The sequence below is a fragment of the Aegilops tauschii genome, chromosome 4 (genome assembly GCF_002575655.3).
Source record: "Aegilops tauschii subsp. strangulata cultivar AL8/78 chromosome 4, Aet v6.0, whole genome shotgun sequence".
In the NCBI taxonomy this organism is placed as follows: Eukaryota; Viridiplantae; Streptophyta; class Magnoliopsida; order Poales; family Poaceae; genus Aegilops; species Aegilops tauschii.
Window position 1 is genome coordinate 503,671,311 of NC_053038.3, and position 25,260 is coordinate 503,696,570.

At 44.7% G+C, this 25,260-nt stretch overlaps 3 protein-coding genes and 1 non-coding gene across 7 annotated transcripts; 2 read left to right on the plus strand and 2 right to left on the minus strand.

Moving 5' to 3' along the window:
- The first annotated feature begins 1,685 nt into the window (after positions 1-1,685).
- Positions 1,686-2,880, plus strand: LOC109734416 (uncharacterized). The gene has a single exon (XR_005755159.3). It is a non-coding gene; the product is annotated as an uncharacterized protein (transcript).
- On the minus strand, positions 2,561-8,176 carry LOC109734408 (uncharacterized). Its single transcript, XM_020293615.4, has 5 exons — positions 7,983-8,176; positions 5,221-5,937; positions 4,885-5,073; positions 4,680-4,802; positions 2,561-4,493 (listed from the first exon to the last, which is right to left on the minus strand). Exons 1-5 carry the CDS (start codon positions 8,037-8,039, stop codon positions 4,383-4,385), a joined length of 1,197 nt encoding a protein of 398 aa, XP_020149204.1. The 5' UTR covers positions 8,040-8,176; the 3' UTR covers positions 2,561-4,382.
- A 4,187-nt stretch (positions 8,177-12,363) lies between these two features.
- On the plus strand, positions 12,364-12,936 carry LOC109734410 (uncharacterized). The gene has a single exon (XM_020293617.1). The coding sequence runs from the start codon at positions 12,364-12,366 to the stop codon at positions 12,934-12,936; it is 573 nt and encodes a 190-aa protein (XP_020149206.1).
- Positions 12,937-14,938: 2,002 nt separating this feature from the next.
- On the minus strand, positions 14,939-21,325 carry LOC109734415 (cycloartenol-C-24-methyltransferase 1). 4 transcript variants are annotated; one of them, XM_073497154.1, is made up of 14 exons: positions 21,098-21,325; positions 20,869-21,007; positions 19,762-19,828; positions 19,142-19,215; positions 18,913-18,997; positions 18,724-18,779; positions 17,932-17,986; positions 17,756-17,803; positions 17,291-17,374; positions 16,991-17,191; positions 16,700-16,825; positions 15,696-15,793; positions 15,473-15,541; positions 14,939-15,373 (listed from the first exon to the last, which is right to left on the minus strand). In XM_073497154.1, exons 2-13 carry the CDS (start codon positions 20,949-20,951, stop codon positions 15,484-15,486), a joined length of 1,035 nt encoding a protein of 344 aa, XP_073353255.1. In that variant the 5' UTR covers positions 20,952-21,007; positions 21,098-21,325; the 3' UTR covers positions 14,939-15,373; positions 15,473-15,483. The 4 variants fall into 4 exon arrangements, with proteins under 4 accessions (XP_073353255.1, XP_020149212.1, XP_020149211.1 ...); XM_020293623.4 differs by having other exon boundaries at positions 14,939-15,377; positions 21,098-21,317; XM_020293622.3 differs by lacking the exons at positions 20,869-21,007; positions 21,098-21,325 and having other exon boundaries at positions 19,762-19,986.
- Positions 21,326-25,260: the final 3,935 nt, after the last annotated feature.

A 25,260-nucleotide genomic window follows, 5' to 3' on the forward strand; every position in this document is an offset into this window, starting at 1 on the left:
CTATGGCTAGAAAACATAACCATCTTTGATCAATGAGCTAGTCAAGTAGAGGCATACTAGTGACACTCTGTTTGTCTATGTATTCACACATGTATCATGTTTCCGGTTAATACAATTCTAGCATGAATAATAAACATTTATCATGATATAAGAAAATAAATAATAACTTTATTATTGCCTCTAGGGCATATTTCCTTCATCAACATGTTTAGGGTGCACTTAATATCATATCAAATATAAACGTATGTGCTAATCACATAATTAACGTGTAATTGATAAACCTATCTAAAAAAATTGTTTTTTTAACATTGATGGCTATGTGCAAAACGACTATGGACTCCCCTTTAACTTTAATAGAGTATGGATAAGTTCTCCTAGTAATATTATAACACACGTTTTTTAAGATTTCGAACCCAACCAGGCAGGATGGGCGAAGCGTGGGCCAAGTATGACCCGCATCACCATGCCGGGGCATGCCGCCTATTTTCTTAAATTTTAGGGGTGCCCTATATCTCGCCTTCAGCGAGTCTGGCTTCCGACTCCTCGAAGGGGCGAGCGAGCTGGACCGGCCCACGACTGAGGGAGGCCACAACCTCTTTTTTCCGGTTTTATTTTATGTTTTATGTTTTTTTGTTTTTTGCTTCTATTTTTTGCTTTTGTTTATACATATACATATATATTTTACAAAAGACACTCTTCAAAAAACATTTGAAAAATGTTGAATAAGTACACAAATTTTTTTGAACAATTATTTGAAAAACTATTGATCATGTATAGAAAAATGTTAATAAGAATTTGAAAAAGATTTGAACAAGTATTTGAAAACTGTTAACCAAGCATTCGAGAAATTTTAAATGTGTATATAAAAAATACTGACCATGTATTAAAAAGTGATGAATCATTTTTTATCATGTATATAAAAATGTTAATCTAGCATTTGAGAAAATATTGAACAAGTGTTTGAAAAATGTTAATCAAGTGTTTGGAAATGTTAAATGTGCATTGAAAAAATGTTAATCTTTTTATTTAAAAAATGTTAATCAAGCATTAAGAAATATATAGGAAAATGTTGACCATGTATTAAAAAATGTTAATCTTGTGTTCGAAAAATGTTAATGAACCATTTGAAAAGTACTAAAAAAATAATAGAAAAAATGTTGCCCGTATATTAATAAAATGTTAAATTGTATTTAAAATTTTTTAAACATGTATTAGAAAATAGTTGTTGACATATACAAAAAATATAGTATGAAAAACAAAAGAAAAAATAAACCAAAGGAAAAGGAAAATAAAAAAAAACTGAAGAAACAAGCGAAAAAATGCAGAGAAGAAAAAAAAACCGGGAGAAAACTGGCTCTCTTCACTCTTCAAGTAGGACGTGCCACACCGATAGCAGCGCAGCGTGGTGGCTAGGTGTGCTCGCTTCTTCTTGGAGAGCCACCGATCGATCGTGCAGCACGGCATTTCACCGTCACGGCCGCATACAGCCACCGCGTGCACCAGCCAAGGAGTGCAAGCAACCGGCAGATTCCTACTCCCACTCCGGCATATCCTCCCGGCCGCTCGCCGGAATCAGCACCTCGCCGCCGCCGCATATCCCCCACGCCGCGGCTATTCTTCGGAATCGGCATCTCGTCTCGGCCACACCGGACACACTCACACACGGGTCAACCTAGAAAATCTGGCCGGCGCGACTCGGCCCGGCCCGACCCGACCCCGACCCGACGGGCGATCGCGGCCGCGTCCACGTCGCTCCTGCCGTCCGTCCCGTATCCCTTTTCCCCACCCCCCACGGGCGGCCGGCCGGCTCCCGTCGTGCGCCACGCCCCCTCTCCTATGGCCTGGGACCCCGACGGCGCCGCCCCATGCCCGCCCCGCTCATCCCCATCGCGGCGGCCACGGCCGCCGCCACCTCGGCCGTCGGCGTAGCGCTGGGGGTGCGCCTGCTCCTGCTCCTCTCCCGCTCGCGCGCGCTCAAGCCGCTCGCCGCCACCACGTCCGCGGCCGCGGCCGCGCTCCGGGCGCCGCGGGTCCTCGCCGCCGCCTCCTCCCCGCTCGCCGCCCTCCTCGCCGCCTCCAAGGCCGCCTCCAAGTCCTACAAGGCGGCGCGCGCGCTCGACCCGGCCGCGCGCCTCCCCTCGCTGCCCTCCTCCAAGCGCGTCAAGGCCGCCTTCGCCGCCGCCTCCCTCCTCCGCCTCGCCCCGACCCTCCTCCTCCTCCCCGCCGCCGCCTCCTCGCCCTCCTCCTCCTCCCCCACCGCCCTCGGCGCGCTCGCGCTGCTCAAGTCGGGGTACAAGCTCTCCAAGAACTCCGCCAAGGTCGTCGAGGGCTTCCTCGGCCTGCAGGTCCACAAGGGCTTCCGCAACGGCGTCGACGCGCTCGGCGTCGTCGTCAAGGTCGCCGTCATCGCCTCCGAGGTCGCCGTCTGGGTCGGCGGCCGCTTCTGGGGCGCCGACGACGACGGCCGCGGCCGCTGCGTCCGCTTCCTTGGCCTCACCAGGACGACTACCTTGGTCCTAGCCGGGTCTGCAAAATCTGAAGCCCAGGTTGTGCTCTTCGATCCTGGAACTGCCGTCGAGATGGAGGACGAGGGGTGCTGGTTGGAGGAGGACCCGGACCCCTCCCTGTTGCTCTGCCTCGCGGTGCCCCTGCCTGCCTGAGATGGCCAAATTAGTGAGTTAGTTGCAATTAGCACACAGCTGCGTTGTACAGTTGCTTATATCATCAGATGTTGTATGTAGTCACGTACGCTTTTCAATTTTGATCCAATGCTTGCTTCCTAGCTCATGTGTGTTGGTTTTTCAGTTAGCTGCGACTGCTTGTTTGTGCATTACCCCTCAATCAACAAGTAAAGTAAATAAAATCGGTGGTTTATGCTCACTACTTGTCTCCATATACCTCTTCAGTTAGCTGTTACTTCTCTGGTTTTATATTGAGTTTGGGAATTTGGTACTATTGATGATAGTTTTGCTGATGTAGAGAATTTCAATATGGCAATGCTTCCACCTTCCAGTTTCACTTCTGGAGGGGACGGTGTTTCCGTTTAACTTGAGATGTTTAAATTATTTATGGTCAGGTTGGAACTTTTGCTGGAACCTTAGAGGCAGTGTTTCAACTTCAGAAAGAATGAAAAATTAATGTATAAGTTAGGATTTTCCCTGTTAACCAACTGCGGATTTTCTATATTGTGGGTCATTGTTGGATAACTTGAATGCAGGCTGAAACCCATCAATTGAAATGTTTATGTTTTGTTGTCAAGAAGACAAGAACCTCTCACCACACTCTTAGCGTTACTGAGTACATGATGTAAAAACAGTGCCCATTGTTGTGTGCACTTCACCTTTGAGTTCTACTACAACCTTTTTTTCTAAGTACAACATGTATCTGAAATGAATTATAAGTTTATAACTGCAATGTTCATTATTTCTTTATCTTGGGCCTGTACAATGGGCCTGGTGTTAGATAGGCTTTTGGGTTCTCTGTTGTAACTGACCCGATCTACAAGGGTTCGGCCTAGAATAGTTCAGAATCCTCGAGGAGGATCTTCTCCGTCCAGTTTATTTTTCTCATTTTCTGCGGTCCTCTTGATGGATGGGTAATTATTTTTAAGATGGAGTTGCTCTCTTTTTGCCACTAATTAAAATATGGAGTTCTTGGCCTAATTGGTTATAAGCCCATTCTGCCTTTTGCTTGTAATTCAATGAATCCAACCACATTATGTGAGTACTGCATTTCTGCTATCCAATGGTGATGTGCATAAGCTTTCACGTACAAATGGTCTGTGATGCACTAATTGCTTATGACCAGCAACATGATCATGTTAACAAATGCCTTGTGCATTTCCAGTATTTGATTGCATATATGATTATACTTGAAATGGCAGAAGTTTCCGAGCTGCAACTCTCATTTTAATTACTCCTATATCGTACTGGATTCTAATTTGTCAATCTTCTTGACATACGGCCAGATGTTACGGATTCTCTGTACTGGAGTGTTATTCAGATTTTTTACATTGTCCAGAGTTGCCTTACTTCCACGCCTTGTTCTCCCGTGAATACTGTTATTATTTACACCAAGTGGGGAGACCTTAGAATGGCGAATAGTTTGGGTAACTCTTGATACTGTTTATTACGACAAGGACACAATTCTATTTTTACAAATCACTGCTCTGGAGACTCTAACTAACACACTCACTGTTAAGAACGGCATAAGGTAACAGATTGATAATACACCAAATCTACCATAACTTGAACTAGAAGCACTTCTCCTGTGACAGAACCTGTAAAGCTGTAGCCTTATTTTGCTAGATCAAGGGGAAACTATGGATTATGGTTGCACAACTGAAAGCGGAACACAGACTTTAGTTTTTGCAGGTGTGGTAGTCATATCCATGATTCAATGGTACAATTATACTTATAGCTGTAGTTGTTTATCCCACTCAAATGTGCCAGAATATCGGACGAGTCAAGCATGTCTTCTCCATCTGCACCCGCCTGAGAAAATACAAGCATGAACCTTGGTTTAGAAAATTACACGATTGCATTATCTTTTATTACTGACTGCATGGAGCAATGTAAAAGATGACTTGATGAGTACATGACCATATTTTATGCGTGATCATTAAATAAACTGGGCTGTTTCTGGTAAGATAAGACAGTGTAATATACTAGAAGACTTACAATCTGTCCATACTGTTCATGATTTTGGGAGCTTGATCTTGTTGCTTCACAAAGTTCCTCGTTCTTTGCAAACCTTCCACGGACACGGGGCCTGCTATCTGCTAAAGTTTTTCTGCAAGCATACTGCATTTTGTTGCGTGTCATCAGAACTGAATTGGTAAGATGCCAATGCAAGCAGTGCTGTGTCTGAGATGCTCCATATTACCTTTATTTTTTTGCTGAAGTTCCTCTCATTCCTTTTCTTTATGTACCTGTGGATCTTTTCCTTCCTCTGTTCAGCTGAAAGACGCACAACTTTGAAGGTGGAATCTTCTATTCCTGAGATTTCTGTTGGAGGTAATGTTGGTGGGCTTCCGTTGCATCCATTTACCAGGTCTTGGTTGTTCCCCGCATTCTGTTTAGAGGTCAGAGAGATTTCAAATATCATTTGTAAGCTAATTTTTTAGTTAAGCAGTTTTCTTTTACAAGTGCTGCATGGAAATTTGGTACTATCGTAGTTAAGCAGTATGATATTACTTGATTGTTAGGTTCCGGATGTTACCTGCATCTCTGCAGTGTTGCTATAAGCCCCCTTCATGGAATCTGTATCGCTATATGTTCTGGTCAGTCCTTCGCCTTCCATCATCCTCTGATACTCACCGATGTCACTCATATCTAACACCACCATACCATTGCTATTAGCACTATTACCATTGAAGAATCCTACTTTTGATGCCTCTGTGTTGTAACTCGGGATCATTGCTCCTGTTTGCGGATACAGGGCACCATCCAGGCTCATGTACCCTCTGGCTAGTGCTGCCGTGAGGCAATCTTCATCACACCCTGGAGCAAGAGGCATCGAGATAGGTGCAGTGCTGCTCATTTGCATTGCCAGCAAGGGTTCAGCTATACTCTGGGGAAGCCGTGGTTGGCCGAATTGCTCTATGCTGGTCTCTCCGGTCACAGCTTGATAGTATCCTGATGCTGCAAGTGTCTCGTTGATTGGGGGAATGAGCTTGGTATCAGGGCAAGCGTTTTGCTCTTCCTCAAGTAGGGCTGAGAGAGTGGAGTCAAAGCAGGGTAACGGGGAGAAGGGCATTTCTGGGATGTCATCGCTGTAGCTGCAGAGGGGAGGGGTGGCAGTGGAGGAGGATGAAACATCCTCAGAGGAGGCTGCAAATGGGCCGGAGGTAGAGGTCACTGCGGCAAGGAGGTTATCACCCAGGCCGTCATCGCAGAAATCAAGTATGTGAGCAGCTATGGGGCTTGAGATCCCCTCCTGTAAATTGCAAAGGTGAGAAAACATGTGAGTACATTTTACCACACAAATTTCATTCTAATAAGAAATATTGTGATAACATCATTCTGTATATCAGTAAAGTCACATGTATGTTCTTGAGTACTAAGGTTGACAAGCATACATGATGTTATGGCGTAAATATTGTTTATGTAGTTAACCGAGAAAGCAGTACTTTTTGTAAAATAATGAAAAGAATAAAGAGAGGATCAAAGACTGTATCATATATGCCCATCTGCCCTCTTCCGGATATAGTTACTGTTCTGTTTGAAGAGAAATCATCAAAGAATATTGTGAGCAAAAGCAACTCAAAAGTGTGGACATAAAAAGGTTGTGAAGATTAAGATGGAATTTTATTCTAAAAAAAGAATAAGAAGGAAGATCTAAAAAACAAAAACACTGGGATTTTGGTAATTAACTAATTATAGTCTGGTACTTCCTCGGGTTCAGAATTGAAAGATTTCATCTCGATTTGGTGCTTTTGAATGCTGATTTCTGCATTGAAAGATTCCACCTAAGATTATTGTATCGTACATGCAGTTAGCACCAATGGCGGTTGCAGTTATCACCCAAGGAACAAGCATCGACAAGGTACCAGGAAGATGACATCATGAAACATTTTCAGAGCAATTGAAAATGCTTGGTTTTTGTCCCCAAGCATGTTTCTACATACGAAAAGGAATTAAGCAAGATCTGTGTCTGAGAATCAATTACGGTGATGCAATCGTCGTCGGGGAGCATAGTCGGTCCTCAACAGCGACGGCCGGATTGTCTCGGCGCTGCAGCTTGTCGGAGCAAATTCCTTGGAACTGTTCTGTTGGTTCTCCAGAAGAGAAATGGTTCCGGACGGAGCTGTGGAAGATCGAATCGCGGTATGGCGAGGAAGATGGGTTATGGCCTTGCGGGAAGAGGAGGGGGGCCGGAAAGAAGCCTGTTTCTCCATGCAGATGCAGAAATGACCTTTTATAGGGTGGCGCCCATGCAAATCAGACGCCGGCAATTTCTGCGCTACAGATGCTATTCTTGCGCGGGGTGTCTTATTTCTGCATCAACGGCTGGGATGGTAATATGGTCGTCTCTGATCATTTGACGGATTTCGCATGGCGGGTTTCTGATATTAGCCATTTGACCGTACCACTCTTGACCCTTGCCATGCATGCAAACCTATCTTTATAAAATATGGACGAGATACATGCATATATATATTTATACTTTAAATAATTGGCTTTGTACAATCTGTTATCTCGGAGATTTTACTTTATGACTGATAAATGATATTTTTATTGTCATTTGCAGATGAAATAGAAGCGCGATCGCTTAATCCTGTGATTATATGGATTGATCTGGAAGTATCCTATTCCGTTGGTTGTGTCATGCACGGACGGATGAGATATATATGCCGGTGAACAAAGTGCAAGATATGCTGTGGACGTCCTGTCTATGCATAGTGGGAGCGTAGTTTGGCTACTGTCTGACATGTCATCGATTGTAGATGTGCACCTACTGCTTGAACTGTCAAAACTTTGGAAGAGGCTTTACCATGCAAGAAAAGGACGTCAAGTCATGGCTAGAGCTGTGGGTGCCTAAAGAAAGGAACTTATGCCCATGTTTCCAATCTGGAATGCAGAATCTTCAGCAAGTGGCAATTCTCGAGGTACGTACGTTTGATTGCTTCGTCCTCAAACAAACATGATAATTTTTCAAGCAATGGATAAATAAAATCAAGAAGCCAAACAAGCGTCTCATCTTTCATGGTAGTATATATATAATGTGCTCAATTTCATTCTATCAAGTTTTCGCTCAAGACACGTTACGTTAGCGATGCAAAAATTTATAAGTAGATTTGAACGAAGCAAGGTAAGCAAGGCAAGCGAGATGGATCATCTATCTCCTTGCATATATATATATATATATATATATATATATATATATATATATATATATATATATATATATATAGAAGCATGCAGCGGATCGAACTAAACCGAGAGTAAATTAAGGTTGAAGAGTCTGGCTTGTGTGCTTACAATGCATAGCTGCTCGTCTGGCTGCGGCGCGTCCTCCTCGAAGAACATCCTCATCATCTGTGCTATGAAGAAGGGGCTGGAGATTCGGAAATCTAGTGGTGAATTGAAGATAGCTAGGGAAGTGAGAGGTGGTTGCTGCGTATATATAGCCGAGCCGAGGGAGGAGGAGGAGGAAGAAGAAGGGTCAAAAGGGAGTCGCCTAGGTACGTGCTAGGTAGCTAGCTAGCCATGGGGACGGAGCCGGCCCCGTCATTTATAGGGGAACCGCCTCCCATATTTGGTCGGGCCAACGCAATCAACGACTAAAGCTGATATATCATTAGCTTAGCTAGCGGAACTGAATTAACCATCGGAGGTTACTAGGTGAGTAGTAGCTAAACCCTGTCTCGATCATAAATAGGCCCTGAGCTCCACGGAACTCGAGCCTTTTTTGCACTGCCAATGATTTGCGTCGTGATGGGTGCGCGCGTACAACCTTTTGGCGTTCAATGATTATCTGTCAGGATGTTAATCTATGTACGGGGACACATTTTAGTGTTAGTGCCAGTTACACTCGTATCTAGACAAATAAATTTCGGACAGAGTTAAATATATGATACTATCTATGTAAACAAATATAAGACGTCTTATAAATCACCAAAGAGGGAGGGGCGATGAGAGCGGCGCGTCTTCGGCTTGCTTCAGTGCTTGTAGTCGTCGCTAGGTGGTCTACGGATCTGGATGTAATTTTTATTATTTCTAGTGTTTGTTGTACCAATACAAATAGATCGGAAGTTTATCCGGAAAAAAAAACACCAAATAGGGAGTGATAATCTGGATGATGGTACGTAGGTAACGGCCGGGCACAGTGAGTTTGAGTTTGAGTTGATTATTGCTGTTGTGATTACGCGTGACGGAGGGCGGGAAAGGTTGAGGTATCGGGGAAATGCATGGAGTTAGCGGGTCGACAATGTAGTTCTCGCCGAATAGAATCCGGTCGAGTGGCTGTCCCCTTTGGGTCACCTCATGTCAGCCTACCCATAGCCCTCTACGTACCTACGTAGTAGCTAGTGTAAGCTGTAGCTCGACGACATATGTGTCTTGAGGGTTAAGGATCGACGGACGAGCCTAGCTAGCTAGCTAGCTTTCCTTTCACCGCCGGCCGCTTTACTTTCTTCTACCACACACCGGCCCGGCCACCATCCATCCATGAGGCGACCGTAAAACCTCGAGATCGTACGGGCCTCTGTAGCGTGAGTAGATTTACGTACCGGATCCCAACATATCGGGCATCGGGAGCCCGATCGCGTGACAGGTGATTCCGATCAAGATCTCGCGTCGGGTCGGGGGCCGGAGATCTTCTATCTCACCAGTGCACACCCAGAGCCAGAGCTAGCGTCCAACTAGGGTTTGGCACAGGGCACAAATTCTCAGCTTCCAACACACCCGCGGTTACGTACCGATCTCGATCGATCCAACGGCAGCCAAGCAGGGTGCATTGATCCACCTCGATCGTAGTACTCCCTCCGTTCCGAAATATAAGTCTTTTTAGACATTTCAAATAGATTACAACATACGGATATATGTAGACATATTTTAGAGTGTAGATTCATTCATTTTGCTCCGTATATAGTCACTTTTTGAAATCTTCATAAAGACTTATATTTAGGAACGGAGGGAGTATAAGATTAGGTACTCCACTACTACTGTACTGTGCTATTCGCCTGCAACGGTTGGTCGACACGTGTCGCCGGCCCGCACAGACAGGGGTGGACCGATTCTGCTGCACCATCATTTTTGCCTTGCGTTCCGTATCACCGAATTTCTACTTGGAGCCAAGACACGGTCACGGGTATCTAACTAGCTAGAAACGACGGGCACCTGTTTGTTCGCGGTACACACCCCGGACAGCAGCTCCGGCTCGTATATATACTAGCTAGCTTTGCATGGTCAACATCTAACTTAACTAGCTATCTAGCCTCGTGATCATGATCGAATCAAATGTGCCAGTGCTTACCGGTTGCAAGTACGTGCAGTCCTCTCCTCTCCTTTTTTTTCTTCTTTGCGGTGCAGTACGTGTCGTCCTCAGGTGTCTTTTTTTTCCCGCATGATAATACGTGTCTCGTTCATACAACAGAGATCATCTGGGCCTCGACCCGACAAAACTAGAACAACAACAATAATGCTAGCCTTTACACGAAGGACCATCAATCAACAAGAAAAATTATAATCAAGGCCACACAAACATCTATCACCCGCCTCCGGCACCGTCGCAACAGCCGGTAAGGAAAAAAATATGACGGATCACTTTTACACCCGAGCTCGACGCGGCTCAACCGTTGATATGCAGCTTTTCGGACCTTTAAAGTGGCTTACTAAAGGCGAAGTCATTGCCGGTGGAAGAATATGACCGGGGCAGCACCTCGGACACGCCATCAAATTCCAGACCTGACACCCCCGATTGACAAAGACGTCGGAGGAGGAAGCCATACCTGCCAACCGCCAACCATGAACTCATCACACGACCCACCGTCTTTTGGATGTAGCCGATGCAGACCACTATCTGCATCCACTCCTCGACTACCTCCCAAGCTCCGCGCCAGCACTGGAGCAAATGCCTTTGCAACGGCGGAGCCCGAGAACACAAGTCCATCATAGAGATGTCGCCGCCTGTCATGCCATCCCCGCTTGAACATACATCGAAGAAAGATCTGGAGTTCCTTTATTCTGCTCTGTCGTCATCGTCACCGAAGCTAAGATGTCGAATGACCAAAGCCTAAACTGTTAGAACCCTAAACCTATAGCTACACACGTCCGCATGCGTGAGATCCGGTGACCCCCCCTCACCACCGGTGACCGAGAGGTCGTCAGCGAAGGGGGGGAGGGGGGCGCGGCGCTGGAAAACTGCGCCGGAAAGCTTCTCAGCCTTGCGGCGGCTATGTCGCTTCTACGGTAAGAAAGAAGGCCCTCCCCCCGTCCTCAGATGACTGAAACAGAGAAGAAATCAGCCGGACAATGATGCACATTAGAGGACAAGCAAAAGCGGATAGCAATAGCATGGGGGAGTAGAGTAGAGTAGAGTACATGATGAACAGGGCCGTGCAGGGTATATGGTTCTGACAGATTAGAGCAAGGCAGCAAGGAACAAAGGAGACGGAAAGGCTGGTTGCCGGTCGGTGCACAAGTGTGTGCTGTGCTGTGCTGCGCACCCACCCAGACGGAATGCAATGCCCATCAGTCCCAAAAAGAAAGATAGAAAGCCCCAAAGAGTTTAGGGCATTCATGTATGCACCAGCGCCACGCTCCAATGCTTGCCTGCTTGCTGCAGAGGCAGAGGCCGCAGCAGCAGCAGGAAGAATCCATCTGTCTGTCTATCCCTTCCTTCCGGCCCGCCGTAGGCCTCGGCAAACTAGGCCAAATCGCTAGCTCTGCTGCCCTACCACGGCCACATGCACAGGCGAAGCTTTGTGATGGATGGATGGATGGATGGATCGAGGTCGCAAGTAGCGGCGGACGGAGGAGGCGAAAGGCCGATGCCCGGAGGGAGGGAGGGAGGGAGGGCGAGCACAGCAGGCCGTGATCTGCGCCGCGCTGCGGGTGTCCCCGCTTTAGCGCTACACGCCGCGACCTGGCGATTCCGGCCCGTGGGAGTGGCCCCTCTTTCCGTCCGTGCGCGCGTAGCGTACGATGGTGGGTGGGTGGGTGTCGTACCGCACGTCTGGCGGGTTCCGATCCGGCCGACCATATTCCGATCGCGCGACGCGACCCCAGATTCACCGCGGGCTCGCTCGAGCTCGGACGGAGCGCGTTGGGTTGCAGCATCTGCTTGGGCCCTGTAAATTCCCCGCAACCGTTCGAACCGTGTTGTCCAGACCGTCAAAATCATCCGACGTGGTCCTGTATCGATCCGCGGGGCGGTCCGGATGCAATTTCTCTCGCAAAACGAAGATAGAAATGGGGGAGCTTTGCGGGAGTCCGGACACGCGAAACGTACGAATCCGATACCCCAGGCCCGCTCAAAACCCTTCCCTGACCCTGCGACTCCATCCTCCCCATTTTCTCTCCCTTTCTTTCTCTCTTGCCGTCGCCGCTTTCTCTCTTGCCGTCGCCGCCGCTCCACCACCCTGGCCATCACGCCACACCTCTGCTGGAAATCTGCGTCTCCGTCACCTCCGGCGATCCAGCAGGGCTCCCCGCCGCTTCTCCTCCGTCTCCGTTCAACCCCTTCTCCTCCTACCGCCCCGCCAGGTTCCATCCTCTATCGTGCCCGGCAACTGTTCGATGAATCGCCGGAGCTGAAAACAGTTGTTCCTTCTTCTTTTTAGCAATGGATTCCGATTTGAAGTACATATACGAGTAGTATGTTGAGTCGTTTGACAAGGAGTACTCCGATGAGACGGCGATGATGCAGGCGGTCCTTGAAGGCGCGGAGGGTACGGAGGAGCATGTTCTCAATTTCAAGGGCTCGATCAAGGGTCATCGAGTGCTCAACCGCAATAGGGCACGCGGGCATTTGACACTGATGGCCGACTACTTTGCCGCGGATGCACTATTTGCTGACCATTTTCGCCGACGTTTCCGGACGCGCAAGACTGTCTTTGATCGTTTGTACCATGGCGTCCGGTCCTACGATGGTTACTTCGTCCCGAAGAAGGACGCCGTTGGAACGATTGGCTTCTCTGGTTACCAGAAGTGCACGGCCGCACTCCGGATGCTTGTATATGGCACGGCCGCTGATTCGTGGGACGAGTACCTACGGATGTCTGAAAGCATATGCGGAGATGTCATGATTAGGTTTGTAATTGCCGTGGTCGAGGTGTTCGGACCTCAGTACCTGAGAGAACCAACTGTGGCGGACAGGGAGAGGGTCCGGGCAATCTCAGAAGCAAGAGGGTGGCTAGGTTTGCTTGGATCTCTTGACTGCATGCATTGGAAATGGAAGAACCGCCCGAAGGCTTTACAAGGGCAATATTAGGGTCATGTTAAGAAGCCCACAATCATTCTTGAAGCAGTTGCATCACAGGATCTTTGAATTTGGCACGCTTTCTTTGGCATGCTCGGTTCTCACAATGACATCAATGTGCTGCAAAAATTGCCATTGTTTGCGAGGCTGACTGAAGGAAAAGCTCCTCCTTGCCACTATACTGTCAATGGACATGAGTACAACATGGGCTACTATCTGGTTGACGGTATCTATCCTTCATGGGCTAGCTTTGTCAGCACCATCTCAAACCCAGTTGGCCAGAAAAGGACTCACTTTGCCCAAAGACAAGAAGCAACTAGAAATGATGTCGAGAGGGCATTCAGAGTTCTGCAGGCCCGTTTTGCAGTTGTCTGTGGACCTGCAAAACAATGGGATCCGGAGACCTTGTGGGAGGTGATGACATGTTGTATGATCATGCACAACATTATCGTCAAGGATGAGGGTGACGATGGTACCGCAGGTCTGGAATTTGAGAACATGGGTAATCCTACCCAACTTTCGGACCAGAATCCGGCCATTCATTTGAGGAGTTTATTCAAATGCTGCATGCGGCTATTTGAACGTCTGTGTATGCGGCTACTTAATCTTGCGGGCTAGAAAAAAATCCGAAAGGCTGAATGTATACGACTACGATTTGATGACGTCTTCCCGCATTCGTATCCGTGGACTGATCCTCTATGTCTACGGAGGAGGATTTTTGCGGGTTGGCCCTTGCGGACGGACTATGCTCCCGGTCCGCTGCATGCATTTGTGTTGTGTGCGGCCGGTTGCACGCTGCGGTGTGGGGGCCGCAGCACGAATCTGTGCCCGGCCAGATCATGCCTTCTCCTCTAGCTCCACCTATCTATCTAGCCCGATCTCTTTGGGGATGCAACAACTTGACCCTAGCCGTATCCTATCTTTGAGAGGTGCGTACGGTGGATTTTCTTTCTTTCTTTCTTGACGATTATTACTACACCAACATCCAACTCGCGGTTTTTATTTTGGGATAAGACTAGCGCACAGATTCTAGGATTTGGTGCGTTGCGGTGCGGATTCCGCCGCGCCGTTATATCCAGATTGTGCTGTCTACATAAACAAACATGACCGTCTTTTTTTTTCACATCATAAACAGGACCATCTTATATCCGTTCCTAAATATAAGTCTTTTCAGAGATTCACTATGGACTACATAGGAGTAAAATGAGTGAATCTAAAATATGTCTATATAGTTTCGTATGTAGTTTGTAAGTGAAATCTCTAAAAAGACTTATATTTAGGAATATTTAGGAACAGAGGGAGTACACTACGATAGGATGATCTGTTTTGGTGGGATAACAAACAGGAAGATTAGTATTTGTTCACCGTTATCCTCTCTTTCTTTTTCTTGAGAGAGAATGCTGCTGTTCATTGATCACGAAACGTCACTACAGAGAGTTTTTCCGGATGCAACACGAGAAGTTGCATTGTGCTGAATAGAATCACCAGAAGAAACACACAATTGCGCTAATATGTGAGCCGCGCCATTCGACAAAAGACTAACATGCTAAAACTGCAATATTAAGGTCCGTCCGTAAGATCGTGCTGCGGCCCCCACACGATCATAAGATCAGCAGCGAATCAATTATCGACACTAGACATGGTCACATAGATCGTTGACAGTCCACACGAGCCACAGAGACTCGAACAAAACCAGGCTTTCATATCCAAATAGCTGCTCAGATCGAAAATACGCACACCATCTTCTTTATCAAGAAGACGAAAATCCATCTCGAGACCATGCAAATTAAAATACATATAGAACCATAAATCTATTGGTCATTTTTACCTTGTTAAAGCAAAAACACTGATACTTTGTTACTTAACTTGAAACTTCTTCCTAAATCTGAATCATCAACTATCCAAGTACCAAATTAGTTGGTAATAAGAATTAGTATAGTAATATATAAAGGAAAATTGTCTGAAAGTTCAGTAGAGGCACAACGAGAAATGGCAGTTATGTGATACAATAAAATTAAGGCAAACATACCCCTCAAATTATTATTCTTACGGCAAACATACTTGAAAAATTCCAGTACTGGGAACGATCTTTCATGAGAAATTCTCGTTGCTAGGTTACAAAACTTCGGCACCACCAGATCCTACACAGTACACAAGCTTGTTTGGACAAGAAATCGGAACGGCCTCATGCAAACCTTGACGGGGAAGAAAACTGCATCTAGCTTATTTATGCCACTAATAGCTTAGCACAATGGTGTCAAACTGTCAGTTAATCGACGAGCATCGAAAGGCTCGCACGACAAAACAACAAAACAGAAGCTCAACATTAAATACAAAACAAACAGAAACGCAGCACATTTCACTACGTCTTCTTCTACAGATAAGAACCGAGGATCGCATAACCAAACTCCCCGGTCGAGCCCGCCTTCAAAATGCATCTTTGCATTGCCTGGCTTCAAAGATACACACGATAGGAACTTGTGAATACATGAACTGGGAAAATATCATGATGATTTAGAGGACTAGTCAAAATTAATAGTACCGGTACCTGAAGGTTGCTCATTCTGAAAGAGGCTTCCGAACCACAAAGAAGTACATCGGGGTGAAGATTTCCTTCCTGTAGATGTTGCGCATGTTACAACTCATATATATACAGCATTAAACTGGAGGGAATAAAAGGAGCGGGCTCCTGAAGTTGCACTACGACTGAAGCTCCCTGCAAATTATACTTTTTCTCTTTCAGAAACGTGGTTCAGAGATGATAAACTTACTTGCCACCTTCGACAAGACCTTCCGCGGCCTTCTCTAAGAAACTAGAGACCCTCTGGCTGCCTTCCGGAGCCAGACCAACATATTCCAATACCTTGACCTGAACAACAATATCACAAGAGAATCTCAATCTCATGTTTACGACTTTTCGCCAACCAAGCATCAAGGCATGATGGAATCAGCTTTGGCTGTCATGGCATACTACATTGGACAACATACAAGATGATCCGTAAAGCGCTAACTGTCTTATGGAGTAGTTACTACCTGTACCCTTTTATGGATTAGGAACTGAATTTGATTAAGTTCCCTAGTCAAGCAACTCAGTGCATTACATGGACAGCAAATCACTTTTAAGTATGTGTGTACAATATTAAGATTTTCCATAAACAATATCGCCGTTTAAATATTGGGTAAAATATCAATTTTGCCGGGTATCAAAATCTTGATGTGTCAGATGCAAACAGTACCAATACAAATGGCAAAGGCCAAGCAGCTGGAACTATATATATTTGTGTCCATGCTGTATAGTTATAGTTAGTAATCTAACTTTGCTGTCACGGCAAGAGGTGAAACTGAATGGTTTCCAATTTCTATGCAATTTGATACAAATTTAATGGGATGATACCTCTCATGATAAGAATTTAAAACCACATGACAGGATCCTAATCACAAGGAGGTTTGAAGAACTAGTTAAATAGTTGTCAACCCATGGTCCATACAGTGGAGGAAAGTAGCACTGACAGCAGATTTTGTGCAACTAGTTGTTCATATCTTGTCCTTTTTCTCTAGGTCACAAATAGTCATACTTTTGGAAGAAATTTTGTAAATGCACATTATATAGCATTATTTACATCCATGATTTATTTAATAAATTTTGGAAACTCAGAAAATAGGGTGCATGGGCAACTAGTTGACAAAATCTGCTCTCCGGAGAGAGAGAAATTAACAATTTGACTTGATTGTGCGGAAAGAAATGATAGCAAAAATAAAGAATTCATTGCCTCACCATATTGCGAGTAATTATTCGTCCCACGGTAGTCAACCGGAAACTACTCAATGAAAACCGACTTGGGTCCAAGGGCAAGTACCAAGGCAACGGAGAATCTTCAGCAAGATCCTTGTCCCAAATAACCTTCACGAATACAACAACTCATATTCATTACAGATCGGATGAAACACCATGATACTGAGAAGAAAAGAAATACTTGCAGTATTTCCTGTTGCAGGAGTGGGGATTTCCACCCAGGTAAATCCTAGAAGGAGATTAAAGGAAAATAGAGAAAGTGCTATATCTTACCTCAAACCCAGCATCTTTAACAGCTTGAAGACATTGCCGAGTACTTCTGATATCTGGCAGGCCATTCCCAAGCTCAATTTCATCCTTAATCCTCTTGTGGGTTGCATTGTTTGGATCATAGTGATCGGTAATGCACCACTCATATACAGCAAAACACTGCCCGGGTTTTAATACACGGTAGATCTCCTTGTAGCAGCCAACCTGTGCAACAAAAAGGTCAATTCACTTCTATAAGAGAAGACATGTTGCCTCAATGGCATAAACAGCATCGAAAGAGTTATAGAGTGACAGAGGTCATACCGGATCAGGTGCGTGGCATGTTGCCTCAATGGCATAAACAGCATCGAAAGTGTTATCAGAGAATGGCATCTTCATGAAGTCTGCCTGTATTTCAGAACAATATGTGGGAAATATAAGTACTGTTATTTAAAATCTTTTCCATACCCAGGAACTACATACAAGCATTGACTTATACATTTTTACACAACTAATATGTGTCTTCATCAAATAAAGATTACTTTATTAAGGAGGTTGATCACATGTTTATATGGCAGCACAACTGTTCTCAAAGTCTGACACCTATCCCACCTAGGGGTGACCAGGTGCCACACCATCACATGCCTAGCGTTTTTTTGTAACTGTGAGAAAAGCAAATACAAATATATTTTTTGCCTACAAAAAGAGACTGCAAGGAGCCGAGGACAATAACAGATAAAATAAAGCTAAACAGAAAACAAAGTGATCTAGTGGGTAAGCAAACAATACCTTGACAAAATCACAAGTTGCGCCAAGTCCTACCGACCGATTAAGCGCCTGAAATACAAAGATCATTATTAACAGAAGAGTTATGTGATAAGTACACTTAATGGTGCACATTTAACTGAAGTTGTTAATCGCAATCAACAGCAGAATCAACCAAAAAATAATGACCATTGAACAACCTTTCCCCTAGTTATCTGGTAGTCGTTGTTGTTCAATCCAGTAACTGAGGTGGAGCTGCAGATAACGGTTGCCTGATCAGTTATTTCGGGCTGCAAGTATAATGTACTAAACTACTGATAATGAAAGATGACAAAGCCAATAGTCCTTTTCTAACTTACAGATGCAGTTATACATCTTCCTTAGGTTACAAACGTAAGAGATAATAAGTATTAGTACTATTGGTGAAATGAAAATAAATATTGATGACTTCCTGGAAAGCGTTAAGTCAAACTTCTCTAACTTTAACTACAGTATTGATGTATAAATAACTGAGATTGGTGAAATGGAAATAATATCATTAGAGTTTTCATCAAAATATTTCATAATTATGCAAGTTTTTTTATTACATTTTCATATAAAAACAAAAGTCAAAGTTGCATCCTGGAGACCGTACCATATCTAAAACATCACCGATTTTGGAATGGAGGAAGCAGTTAAATTGTTGAGTGGCTGATTACCATGATTTAACAACCAATAGATCAAGGCTGATACTAAAAACATTTTTGGTGCTATGTACACGATCATCTCAGCTTTCAACTTCTCCAAAGAAACAGATCATGATAAATAAATTGAAAGGAAAATAATATCTAGATCTTCTCCCCAAAATCATGCCACCACAAGTTTACAGTTCTAAGTAATAAAAACATGAATCACTTCAGATGCATTAATCGTGCATATGAGAATGTCTAAACCCGAACACATCACAATTCATATATATGAACAGAGGTGAAAGAGTGAAACAGGAATGAAACCTAAATCTCGCAATTTCTCTTAATGGCCCGCCTATTCCACAGCCGACATCCAAAACCTACAGTAAACAAGTTCAGCAAACATCAGGATATTGTATGTTCCATTATCATGTTATATGCTGCAGCGAGAGCAGCTTAAAAAGGGAAATCATTCTGCCATAGGTTATATTGTATCTTCATAAGAAAACTGACCTTCATGCCTGGTTTCAACTCAAGCTGTAAGGCCAGAAAGTGCTCGTGTCGTTTGATGCTTTCCCTTAAAGATTCCCCATTCCACCTGAAATGCCAAGAGAGATGGGGAATTACAGCTAGCAATGTTCTACTAAATCTTTTCATATAATTTTTTCCTTTAAAAACGAAATGATATATTTTCGTGAAAAATGAAAGATCAATTATGTATTCTTTCGATAAGAGTCCTCACCTGTGAGCAAAGTGGAAGGATTCACCCCAGCCATACTCATAGAAGCTAGTAGCAAGATCATAGTATTTATTAACCTGGTAAACATCATAGTATTAGGTTGGACACTAACATGGGCCATGGGGTGATGCAGACAGAAAATAAATGTGAGCATTCTCAATTCATAACATTATTCATTTCATTTACCACAAAAACAAGAAACTGACTCCATTCAATAATACTCCCTCCGTCCCAAATTACTTGTCTTAGATTAGATTTGTCTAGATACGGATGTATCTAACATTAAAAGAGGATTGTAAATGGCAGAACCTAAGAAGGTGCATATGTATTTGTTACTTCAACCATCATCCGAAATTCCTGACTACTTAAGAAACGTTTTGGAGATTCCAAATCAGCTTTGAAAGAACACTGACCCTCTAATGACATTGGATTATCAGAGCTGCAGGCTAACAATTTGATTTATGTATGGTGAAGCTAAATACACTATAACAATCCATTCATGACAAAATAATCATCGCGGGCTAAAATAATAACTTGAGTAGGAAAGCATCAAATTTACAAAGCCATTCCTCAAAAAAAAAAAAAGTGGTGTTTCATGTCCCGTATAAGATAATAATTATTACCATATCGGTGTAGTTGGATTTCCTCGATTCCTCCTTCCCTCCGTAATATCCATGATATTTCTCATACCTTGTGAAAAAAAATTGTCCCAAAATTAGGAGTAGGACAAGGAAAAAATAACTCAAGAAGTGAATGAACATAAACAGCAACAGTACAGGGAATGAAGACACTCGGCAGATCCGACAGGGCGTGCAGAGGCAAAACACAAACATTATGATGCTCCTTGAACTAGTGTGCACATGTGAAAGGACTAGTTTAATTTTCAGGCCTTAAAATGACATGGTTGAGGCCTTTAAAAAAAAACATGACATGGTTCAGGCCTTGAAAGAAACATGGCATGGTTCCTAGGTACAGTGGTACTAGGTACAGTTGGATGACTTGTAGTACTAGCACACCCAGGGGGCAGATAGCTACATCTTGAGATGTGCATTTAATCCACCAAAGACTTAAGTGTTGGAATTTAAGCCAGGAATTCCGAGCCCATCAAGAAGCGCAGAGAATTAGTATCCAACCCATGTGTGGGCGCAGATTGCGAAAGGTAGATTAATGAGAGCCGCCCGCCAACTGGAAAAGGACGTGTGATGTGAGGGAGAAGAGAAACAGAGCACAGGTTTTCTCATAGCAGAGCAGAGCAGCTCCTGGTAATCCTACAAACCAACCAACCAAATTTCGACCAAAATGTTTGTATTTCATATGATTTGGGGCGCAGAAATGATGGTTTGGAAACTTAAAAACGACAGAGTGAGTGTCACAGCCCAGCAGCACTGAGTGTATTGAGCAAAGGCGTGGAGCAGTTGGATCTGGCCTACTAGGAAAGATCTACTAGTCAGTATTCTGGAGTAGGTACTAACAGTATCCCCAATCCCCCTTCGCCTGAAACCCAACCGAAATTCCCTCTCCGATCCGGTGACTGGCTCACTGTATCCAAGTCCGTAGCACACAGGGAGCATGAAGAAGGTACTAGAAATCGCATCGGGTCAGCTAGCTCCCGCGTCTTGTTTATTTATTTCAAAAGGAAAAAAACATCATCGAGCGCCGCGGAATATTAAAAGAAGAAGCTTTGCTGGAATGGATCACGCCAACGGCAAGGGGGGGAGAGAGAGACGTACTCGTCGACCGCGGATTTGACCTGTTCCTTGTCGATCTTCCCGCCAAGGCCGGACGCGAGATCCAGGGCTCCCGACTTGGACATGGCGGCGGCGGCGTCGCCTGCCTGCAACAGGGAGGGCCGGCCGGACGGCGCTGGACCTGACCGAAACAAAACACGAAAATTGCAAGGTTCAGACTCGCTGCTCCGGATCGAAATCGAACGGGACGGGATCAAGCGAGGCCGCCGACCTTGGTGGGGAAGAAATGGGTCCGGGGCGGAGATCTCGAGGTGTCGGGAGGAGGAGGGCGGAGCTTCGAGCGGTATGGAGGAGGATCTGCCGGAGGCTGACGAGGGAGGGAGGGAGGGAGCGAGCTAGCGATTTGGCTGGCAGCGGATTACAAGTAGGCGGCCACGAGAAACAGGACAAGCAAATGCCAGCCGAGCCACGCCGAGCCTCCATTTGGATTCAGGATTCTGAATTTTATTACTCACTGTACTCTCTGATGCACATGCGCCAAGGGGTCCGGTCACTTCCTGCAGCATTTTCAAACCGACGGGTCAGATCGATCGGATCGGCCGCGTCTCGTCGTCCACGTCACAGACCAAGGGCGCTGTAAAAAATAATCATGAAAATGATAGTAGAAACTACTCCCTCCGTCCCAAATTAAGTGACTTATTTTGTACTAACTTTAGTACGGAGTTGATACGAAGTTGAGTCACTTATTTTGAGAGGGAGGGAGTATAAGTTTTGGATGCGAATATAGGGCGAACGTTCGCTCCCCATTCCTGCATGACGAAACATACATTCCCTGGTTTTCGGCGTTTAGAACTACATCGCCAACCTCCTTAGCCTAAACTTGGACCCCCAAAAACCGAAGGAATATCCCAGAGGAAACCATGATTCAGTTCTAAGACAAATCCAAAAATCTACAAATTGTTTTGTGCTCCCGCCTACTATGCATCAAGTGAATGGGTCATCGTCAACCCGATCCCATCCCTGCCACAAGCTGTTGTTGCATCCCTCCTCGCCAACGTAAACGACCTCCTCGTTGTCGTTCCATTGCAGGGTCTCACAATGCAGTGACCAGAACGTGGTGGCTGGTGTTGACGATGCGACGTTGTTTCGCCCTCTATGTCATCCCATCATAGCGCCATGCTCGTCAACAAGGTGCAATGCATTGGCTGGATTTGGTCGCCGGTGTGTCTTTTCCTGTTCATGTTCACCCTCTTTGTTGAGTGTAACACTCAACAAAGACTTGCACCCTAGCGCAACAGTTGCGACACGTGACACCGACCGTTACCGCACCATTTCATCCGTGCCTTTAATCTGTCGAGTTCCATACCGAGTACTCTAAGGAAAAAAACTTGATAACATTGCCTTTGCCGGGGGGAGTCTAGCCTAGTCGCCTTTGCCGAGTTTCCCAGTGATAAGAACTTGGCAAACAGTTTATCGACTGTATTTCACCCATAGCCAATGATTTTATTGTACCTACAACTTTCACGTACATGGGCTCGATGTCAACGCGTACCTAAGCTTCGACGAGCTCCCAGATCGAGCTCCCAGATCGATCAGATTGCCGGAATCGAGAACGATGATCAATGCTGAACAAATGAATTATTTCTTTATTTGGGCCAACTAAGTTGCACCCTTGACCCATGTACTTCATACCTTACTAAAGGAACTCCTACTCACGCTCCGGCTAAACAAAAATAACATCTCAGATATTTATATATTTAAATAAAAGTTCAAAATATGTTCATGAATTCAAAAAGTGTTGGCGATTCACAAAAATGTTCATGTTTGTGGAAAAAATGCTAATGAACTCAAAAAAATGCATGAACTCAAAAATGTTCTCGATATTAAGAAAATGTTTGCCAATTTTTAAAATATTCATGATTTTATAAAATATTCACAATAATAAAAAAATGCCCATAAAATAAAAAAATTATCCGTGAATTTAAAAGTTGTTTGCGATTTCCAAAATTTTCATGAAAATCTACAAAAATGTTCGCTGATTCAAAATTGTTCGTTAACTAGGAAAAGATGACCATGAATGTACAAATGTTCGTGAATATAAAAATATATTCATGAGTTTCGAAAAGATTACGTGAATTATTTTTTGAAAATATAAGAAAAAAGATTCTAAACTTGAAAATATTCTTGAATTTTCAAAATATTCATATTTAATAAATAAGTTAGTGAAATAAAAAAATCACGAATTAAAAAGTGAAAAAAACTAACGAGGAAAAAAAGAAAATATAAGAAAAAAGCAGAAAAACAAAAGAAAAACCGGCTAGAATCTCCCCAAACTGTGGGACCCAAATAATAGAACCCTAGACCTCCCGCGGTGTTTGCTCGTCGCTAGCCACATGAGCTGATGAGCTTCATTGTTGAACTACCAGCAGCGACAAATCTAAACATTTTTTAAAATCTCAAACATTATTATATTTTGAAAAAACTGATATTTCTCAATGCAAACAATTAAAAATAACGGGGACAATTTTTGAAGGAGCATTCAAACACTTTTCAAAAATGTGATTTTTTTTCTGAATAAAATTCGAGGATGGGAACATTTTTAGAAATTTCCGAACAATGTTTAAAAATGTGATCCTTTTTTGAATTTATGAACAAAGTTTGAATACACAATTTGTTTTTCAAAAATTGTGAACTGTTTTTCAAAATCGATGAACATATTTTGAAATTAATGAACCATTTTCCAAAATTGATAAACTTATTTCGAAACCAATGAATGGTTTCCTTTCAAAAAATGATGAACTATTTTTGAATATAGATGAAAAGTTCTGAAAAAGTTGATGAAGTTTTTCCAAAGTTTGAACTTTTTTCAAGTTTGTGGGTTTTCCTATTTTTGTGAATTCTTTTTCAGGTTTTTTGTTTTCTTTTTTAAAATAATTTACTCTGGGTATATAATATATGCTATATGCCGTAATAAAAGGGTCAAATAGTACTTATTCCTAATAACAGACATCAAGGCCAAGTTAGTCTAGTCGTTAATGTGGCAGTACGTCTGCGTCGTTGTGCTGAGTTTGATTCCTCATTCCGGCAGCATTGCTAGTAACTTCTTTTCTTCGCGTTTTCTTTTCAGCAAGTTGCTGGGCTGGCCCACTAGGCAGCGCGTGAGAGTGCCAGCAGCACTGCTGGCGCTCGCAATAACGAGAACGAGGGGGGCTGCTAGGCGTGAGTCGACTGATCTTAGGAAAAGATCAGCCGGCTGGCCAGCCGTTGATTTCTGCAGCGTGATCCTTCCCATGTCCGCTTGATTCCCTGGACAACGTCAACACAAATACATAATATGCCATTATTCTAGCTACCTGTACGTGCAACACAAATTCTTGCTCCCATGTGGCATGCATAGCTCCGACGAGAATCGCAGCTGGCCGCGACTTGCAGCCCTCCATAAGACCCGCCGTGCTCACGTTTGCAGAGCCATGTCGCCGGTCATCTCACGGCAACATCGGCGAGCTCGCGGCTACACCACTGGCAAGCTCCGGGATTGCAGCACTAGCACTGACTTGCTACGACCATCCCTTGAAGCATCAGTGATGCTCCGACGGCCCACAATGCCCCATTACAACACTGGTGGTGCTCCGTTACAGCACTGGCGATGCTCCGACGGCGCTCCATTGCATCATCCATGAGGTTCCCGCGGCCCTACGATGCTTTTGCAGCACCGATGATGCTTCCGCGGCGCTCCATTGCATCACCCGCGATGATCTGACAGCCTGACAATGCTTTGTTGCAGCATGGACGATGCTCCGACCTCCATTGCATCACACACGAGGTTCCGACGGCCCGACGATGCTTTGTTGCAGCACCGATGATGCTCCGACGGCCCGACGATGCTCTGTTGCAGCACCAACGATGCTTCGACGGCCCGACGATGCTCCGCTGTAGCACCGGCGATGCTCCAACGACCCGGACAAGCACCGCTGCACCACCAACACTACAAAAAAAGACACATCTGTGACATTTTGGGCCGAATGAATTTTTTTCTGTCATACTTATGACACTTCTATGACGATAATTATGACAAAACCCGGTATCATCATAGATGTGGTGGGGTCCTACTTCTATAACAAAAAATCATGACAGAAAATGGGCTTTTCGTCCTGGGCGGGCCGGAGACGCAGCTGTATGACATTCTTTGGGTCGTCCATGACGGAAAAAACCGTGGTGGAAGCGAGGGCGAGGAAAATATCGGGGTGTTCCCGGTTACGGTGGGTGGTCGGGGCCGAGCGATGCGCGTTTCTCTCGTACACGCACGCGCGCGGGTGCGAGGCGTTGAGCTCTAAATGAACCCGAGCGAGGCGTTGGGCTCTAACTGAACCCGAGCGATTGCACTGCAGGCTACGCGTTATTGAACCCGAGCGATCGATCGTTGGCTGTTAACTG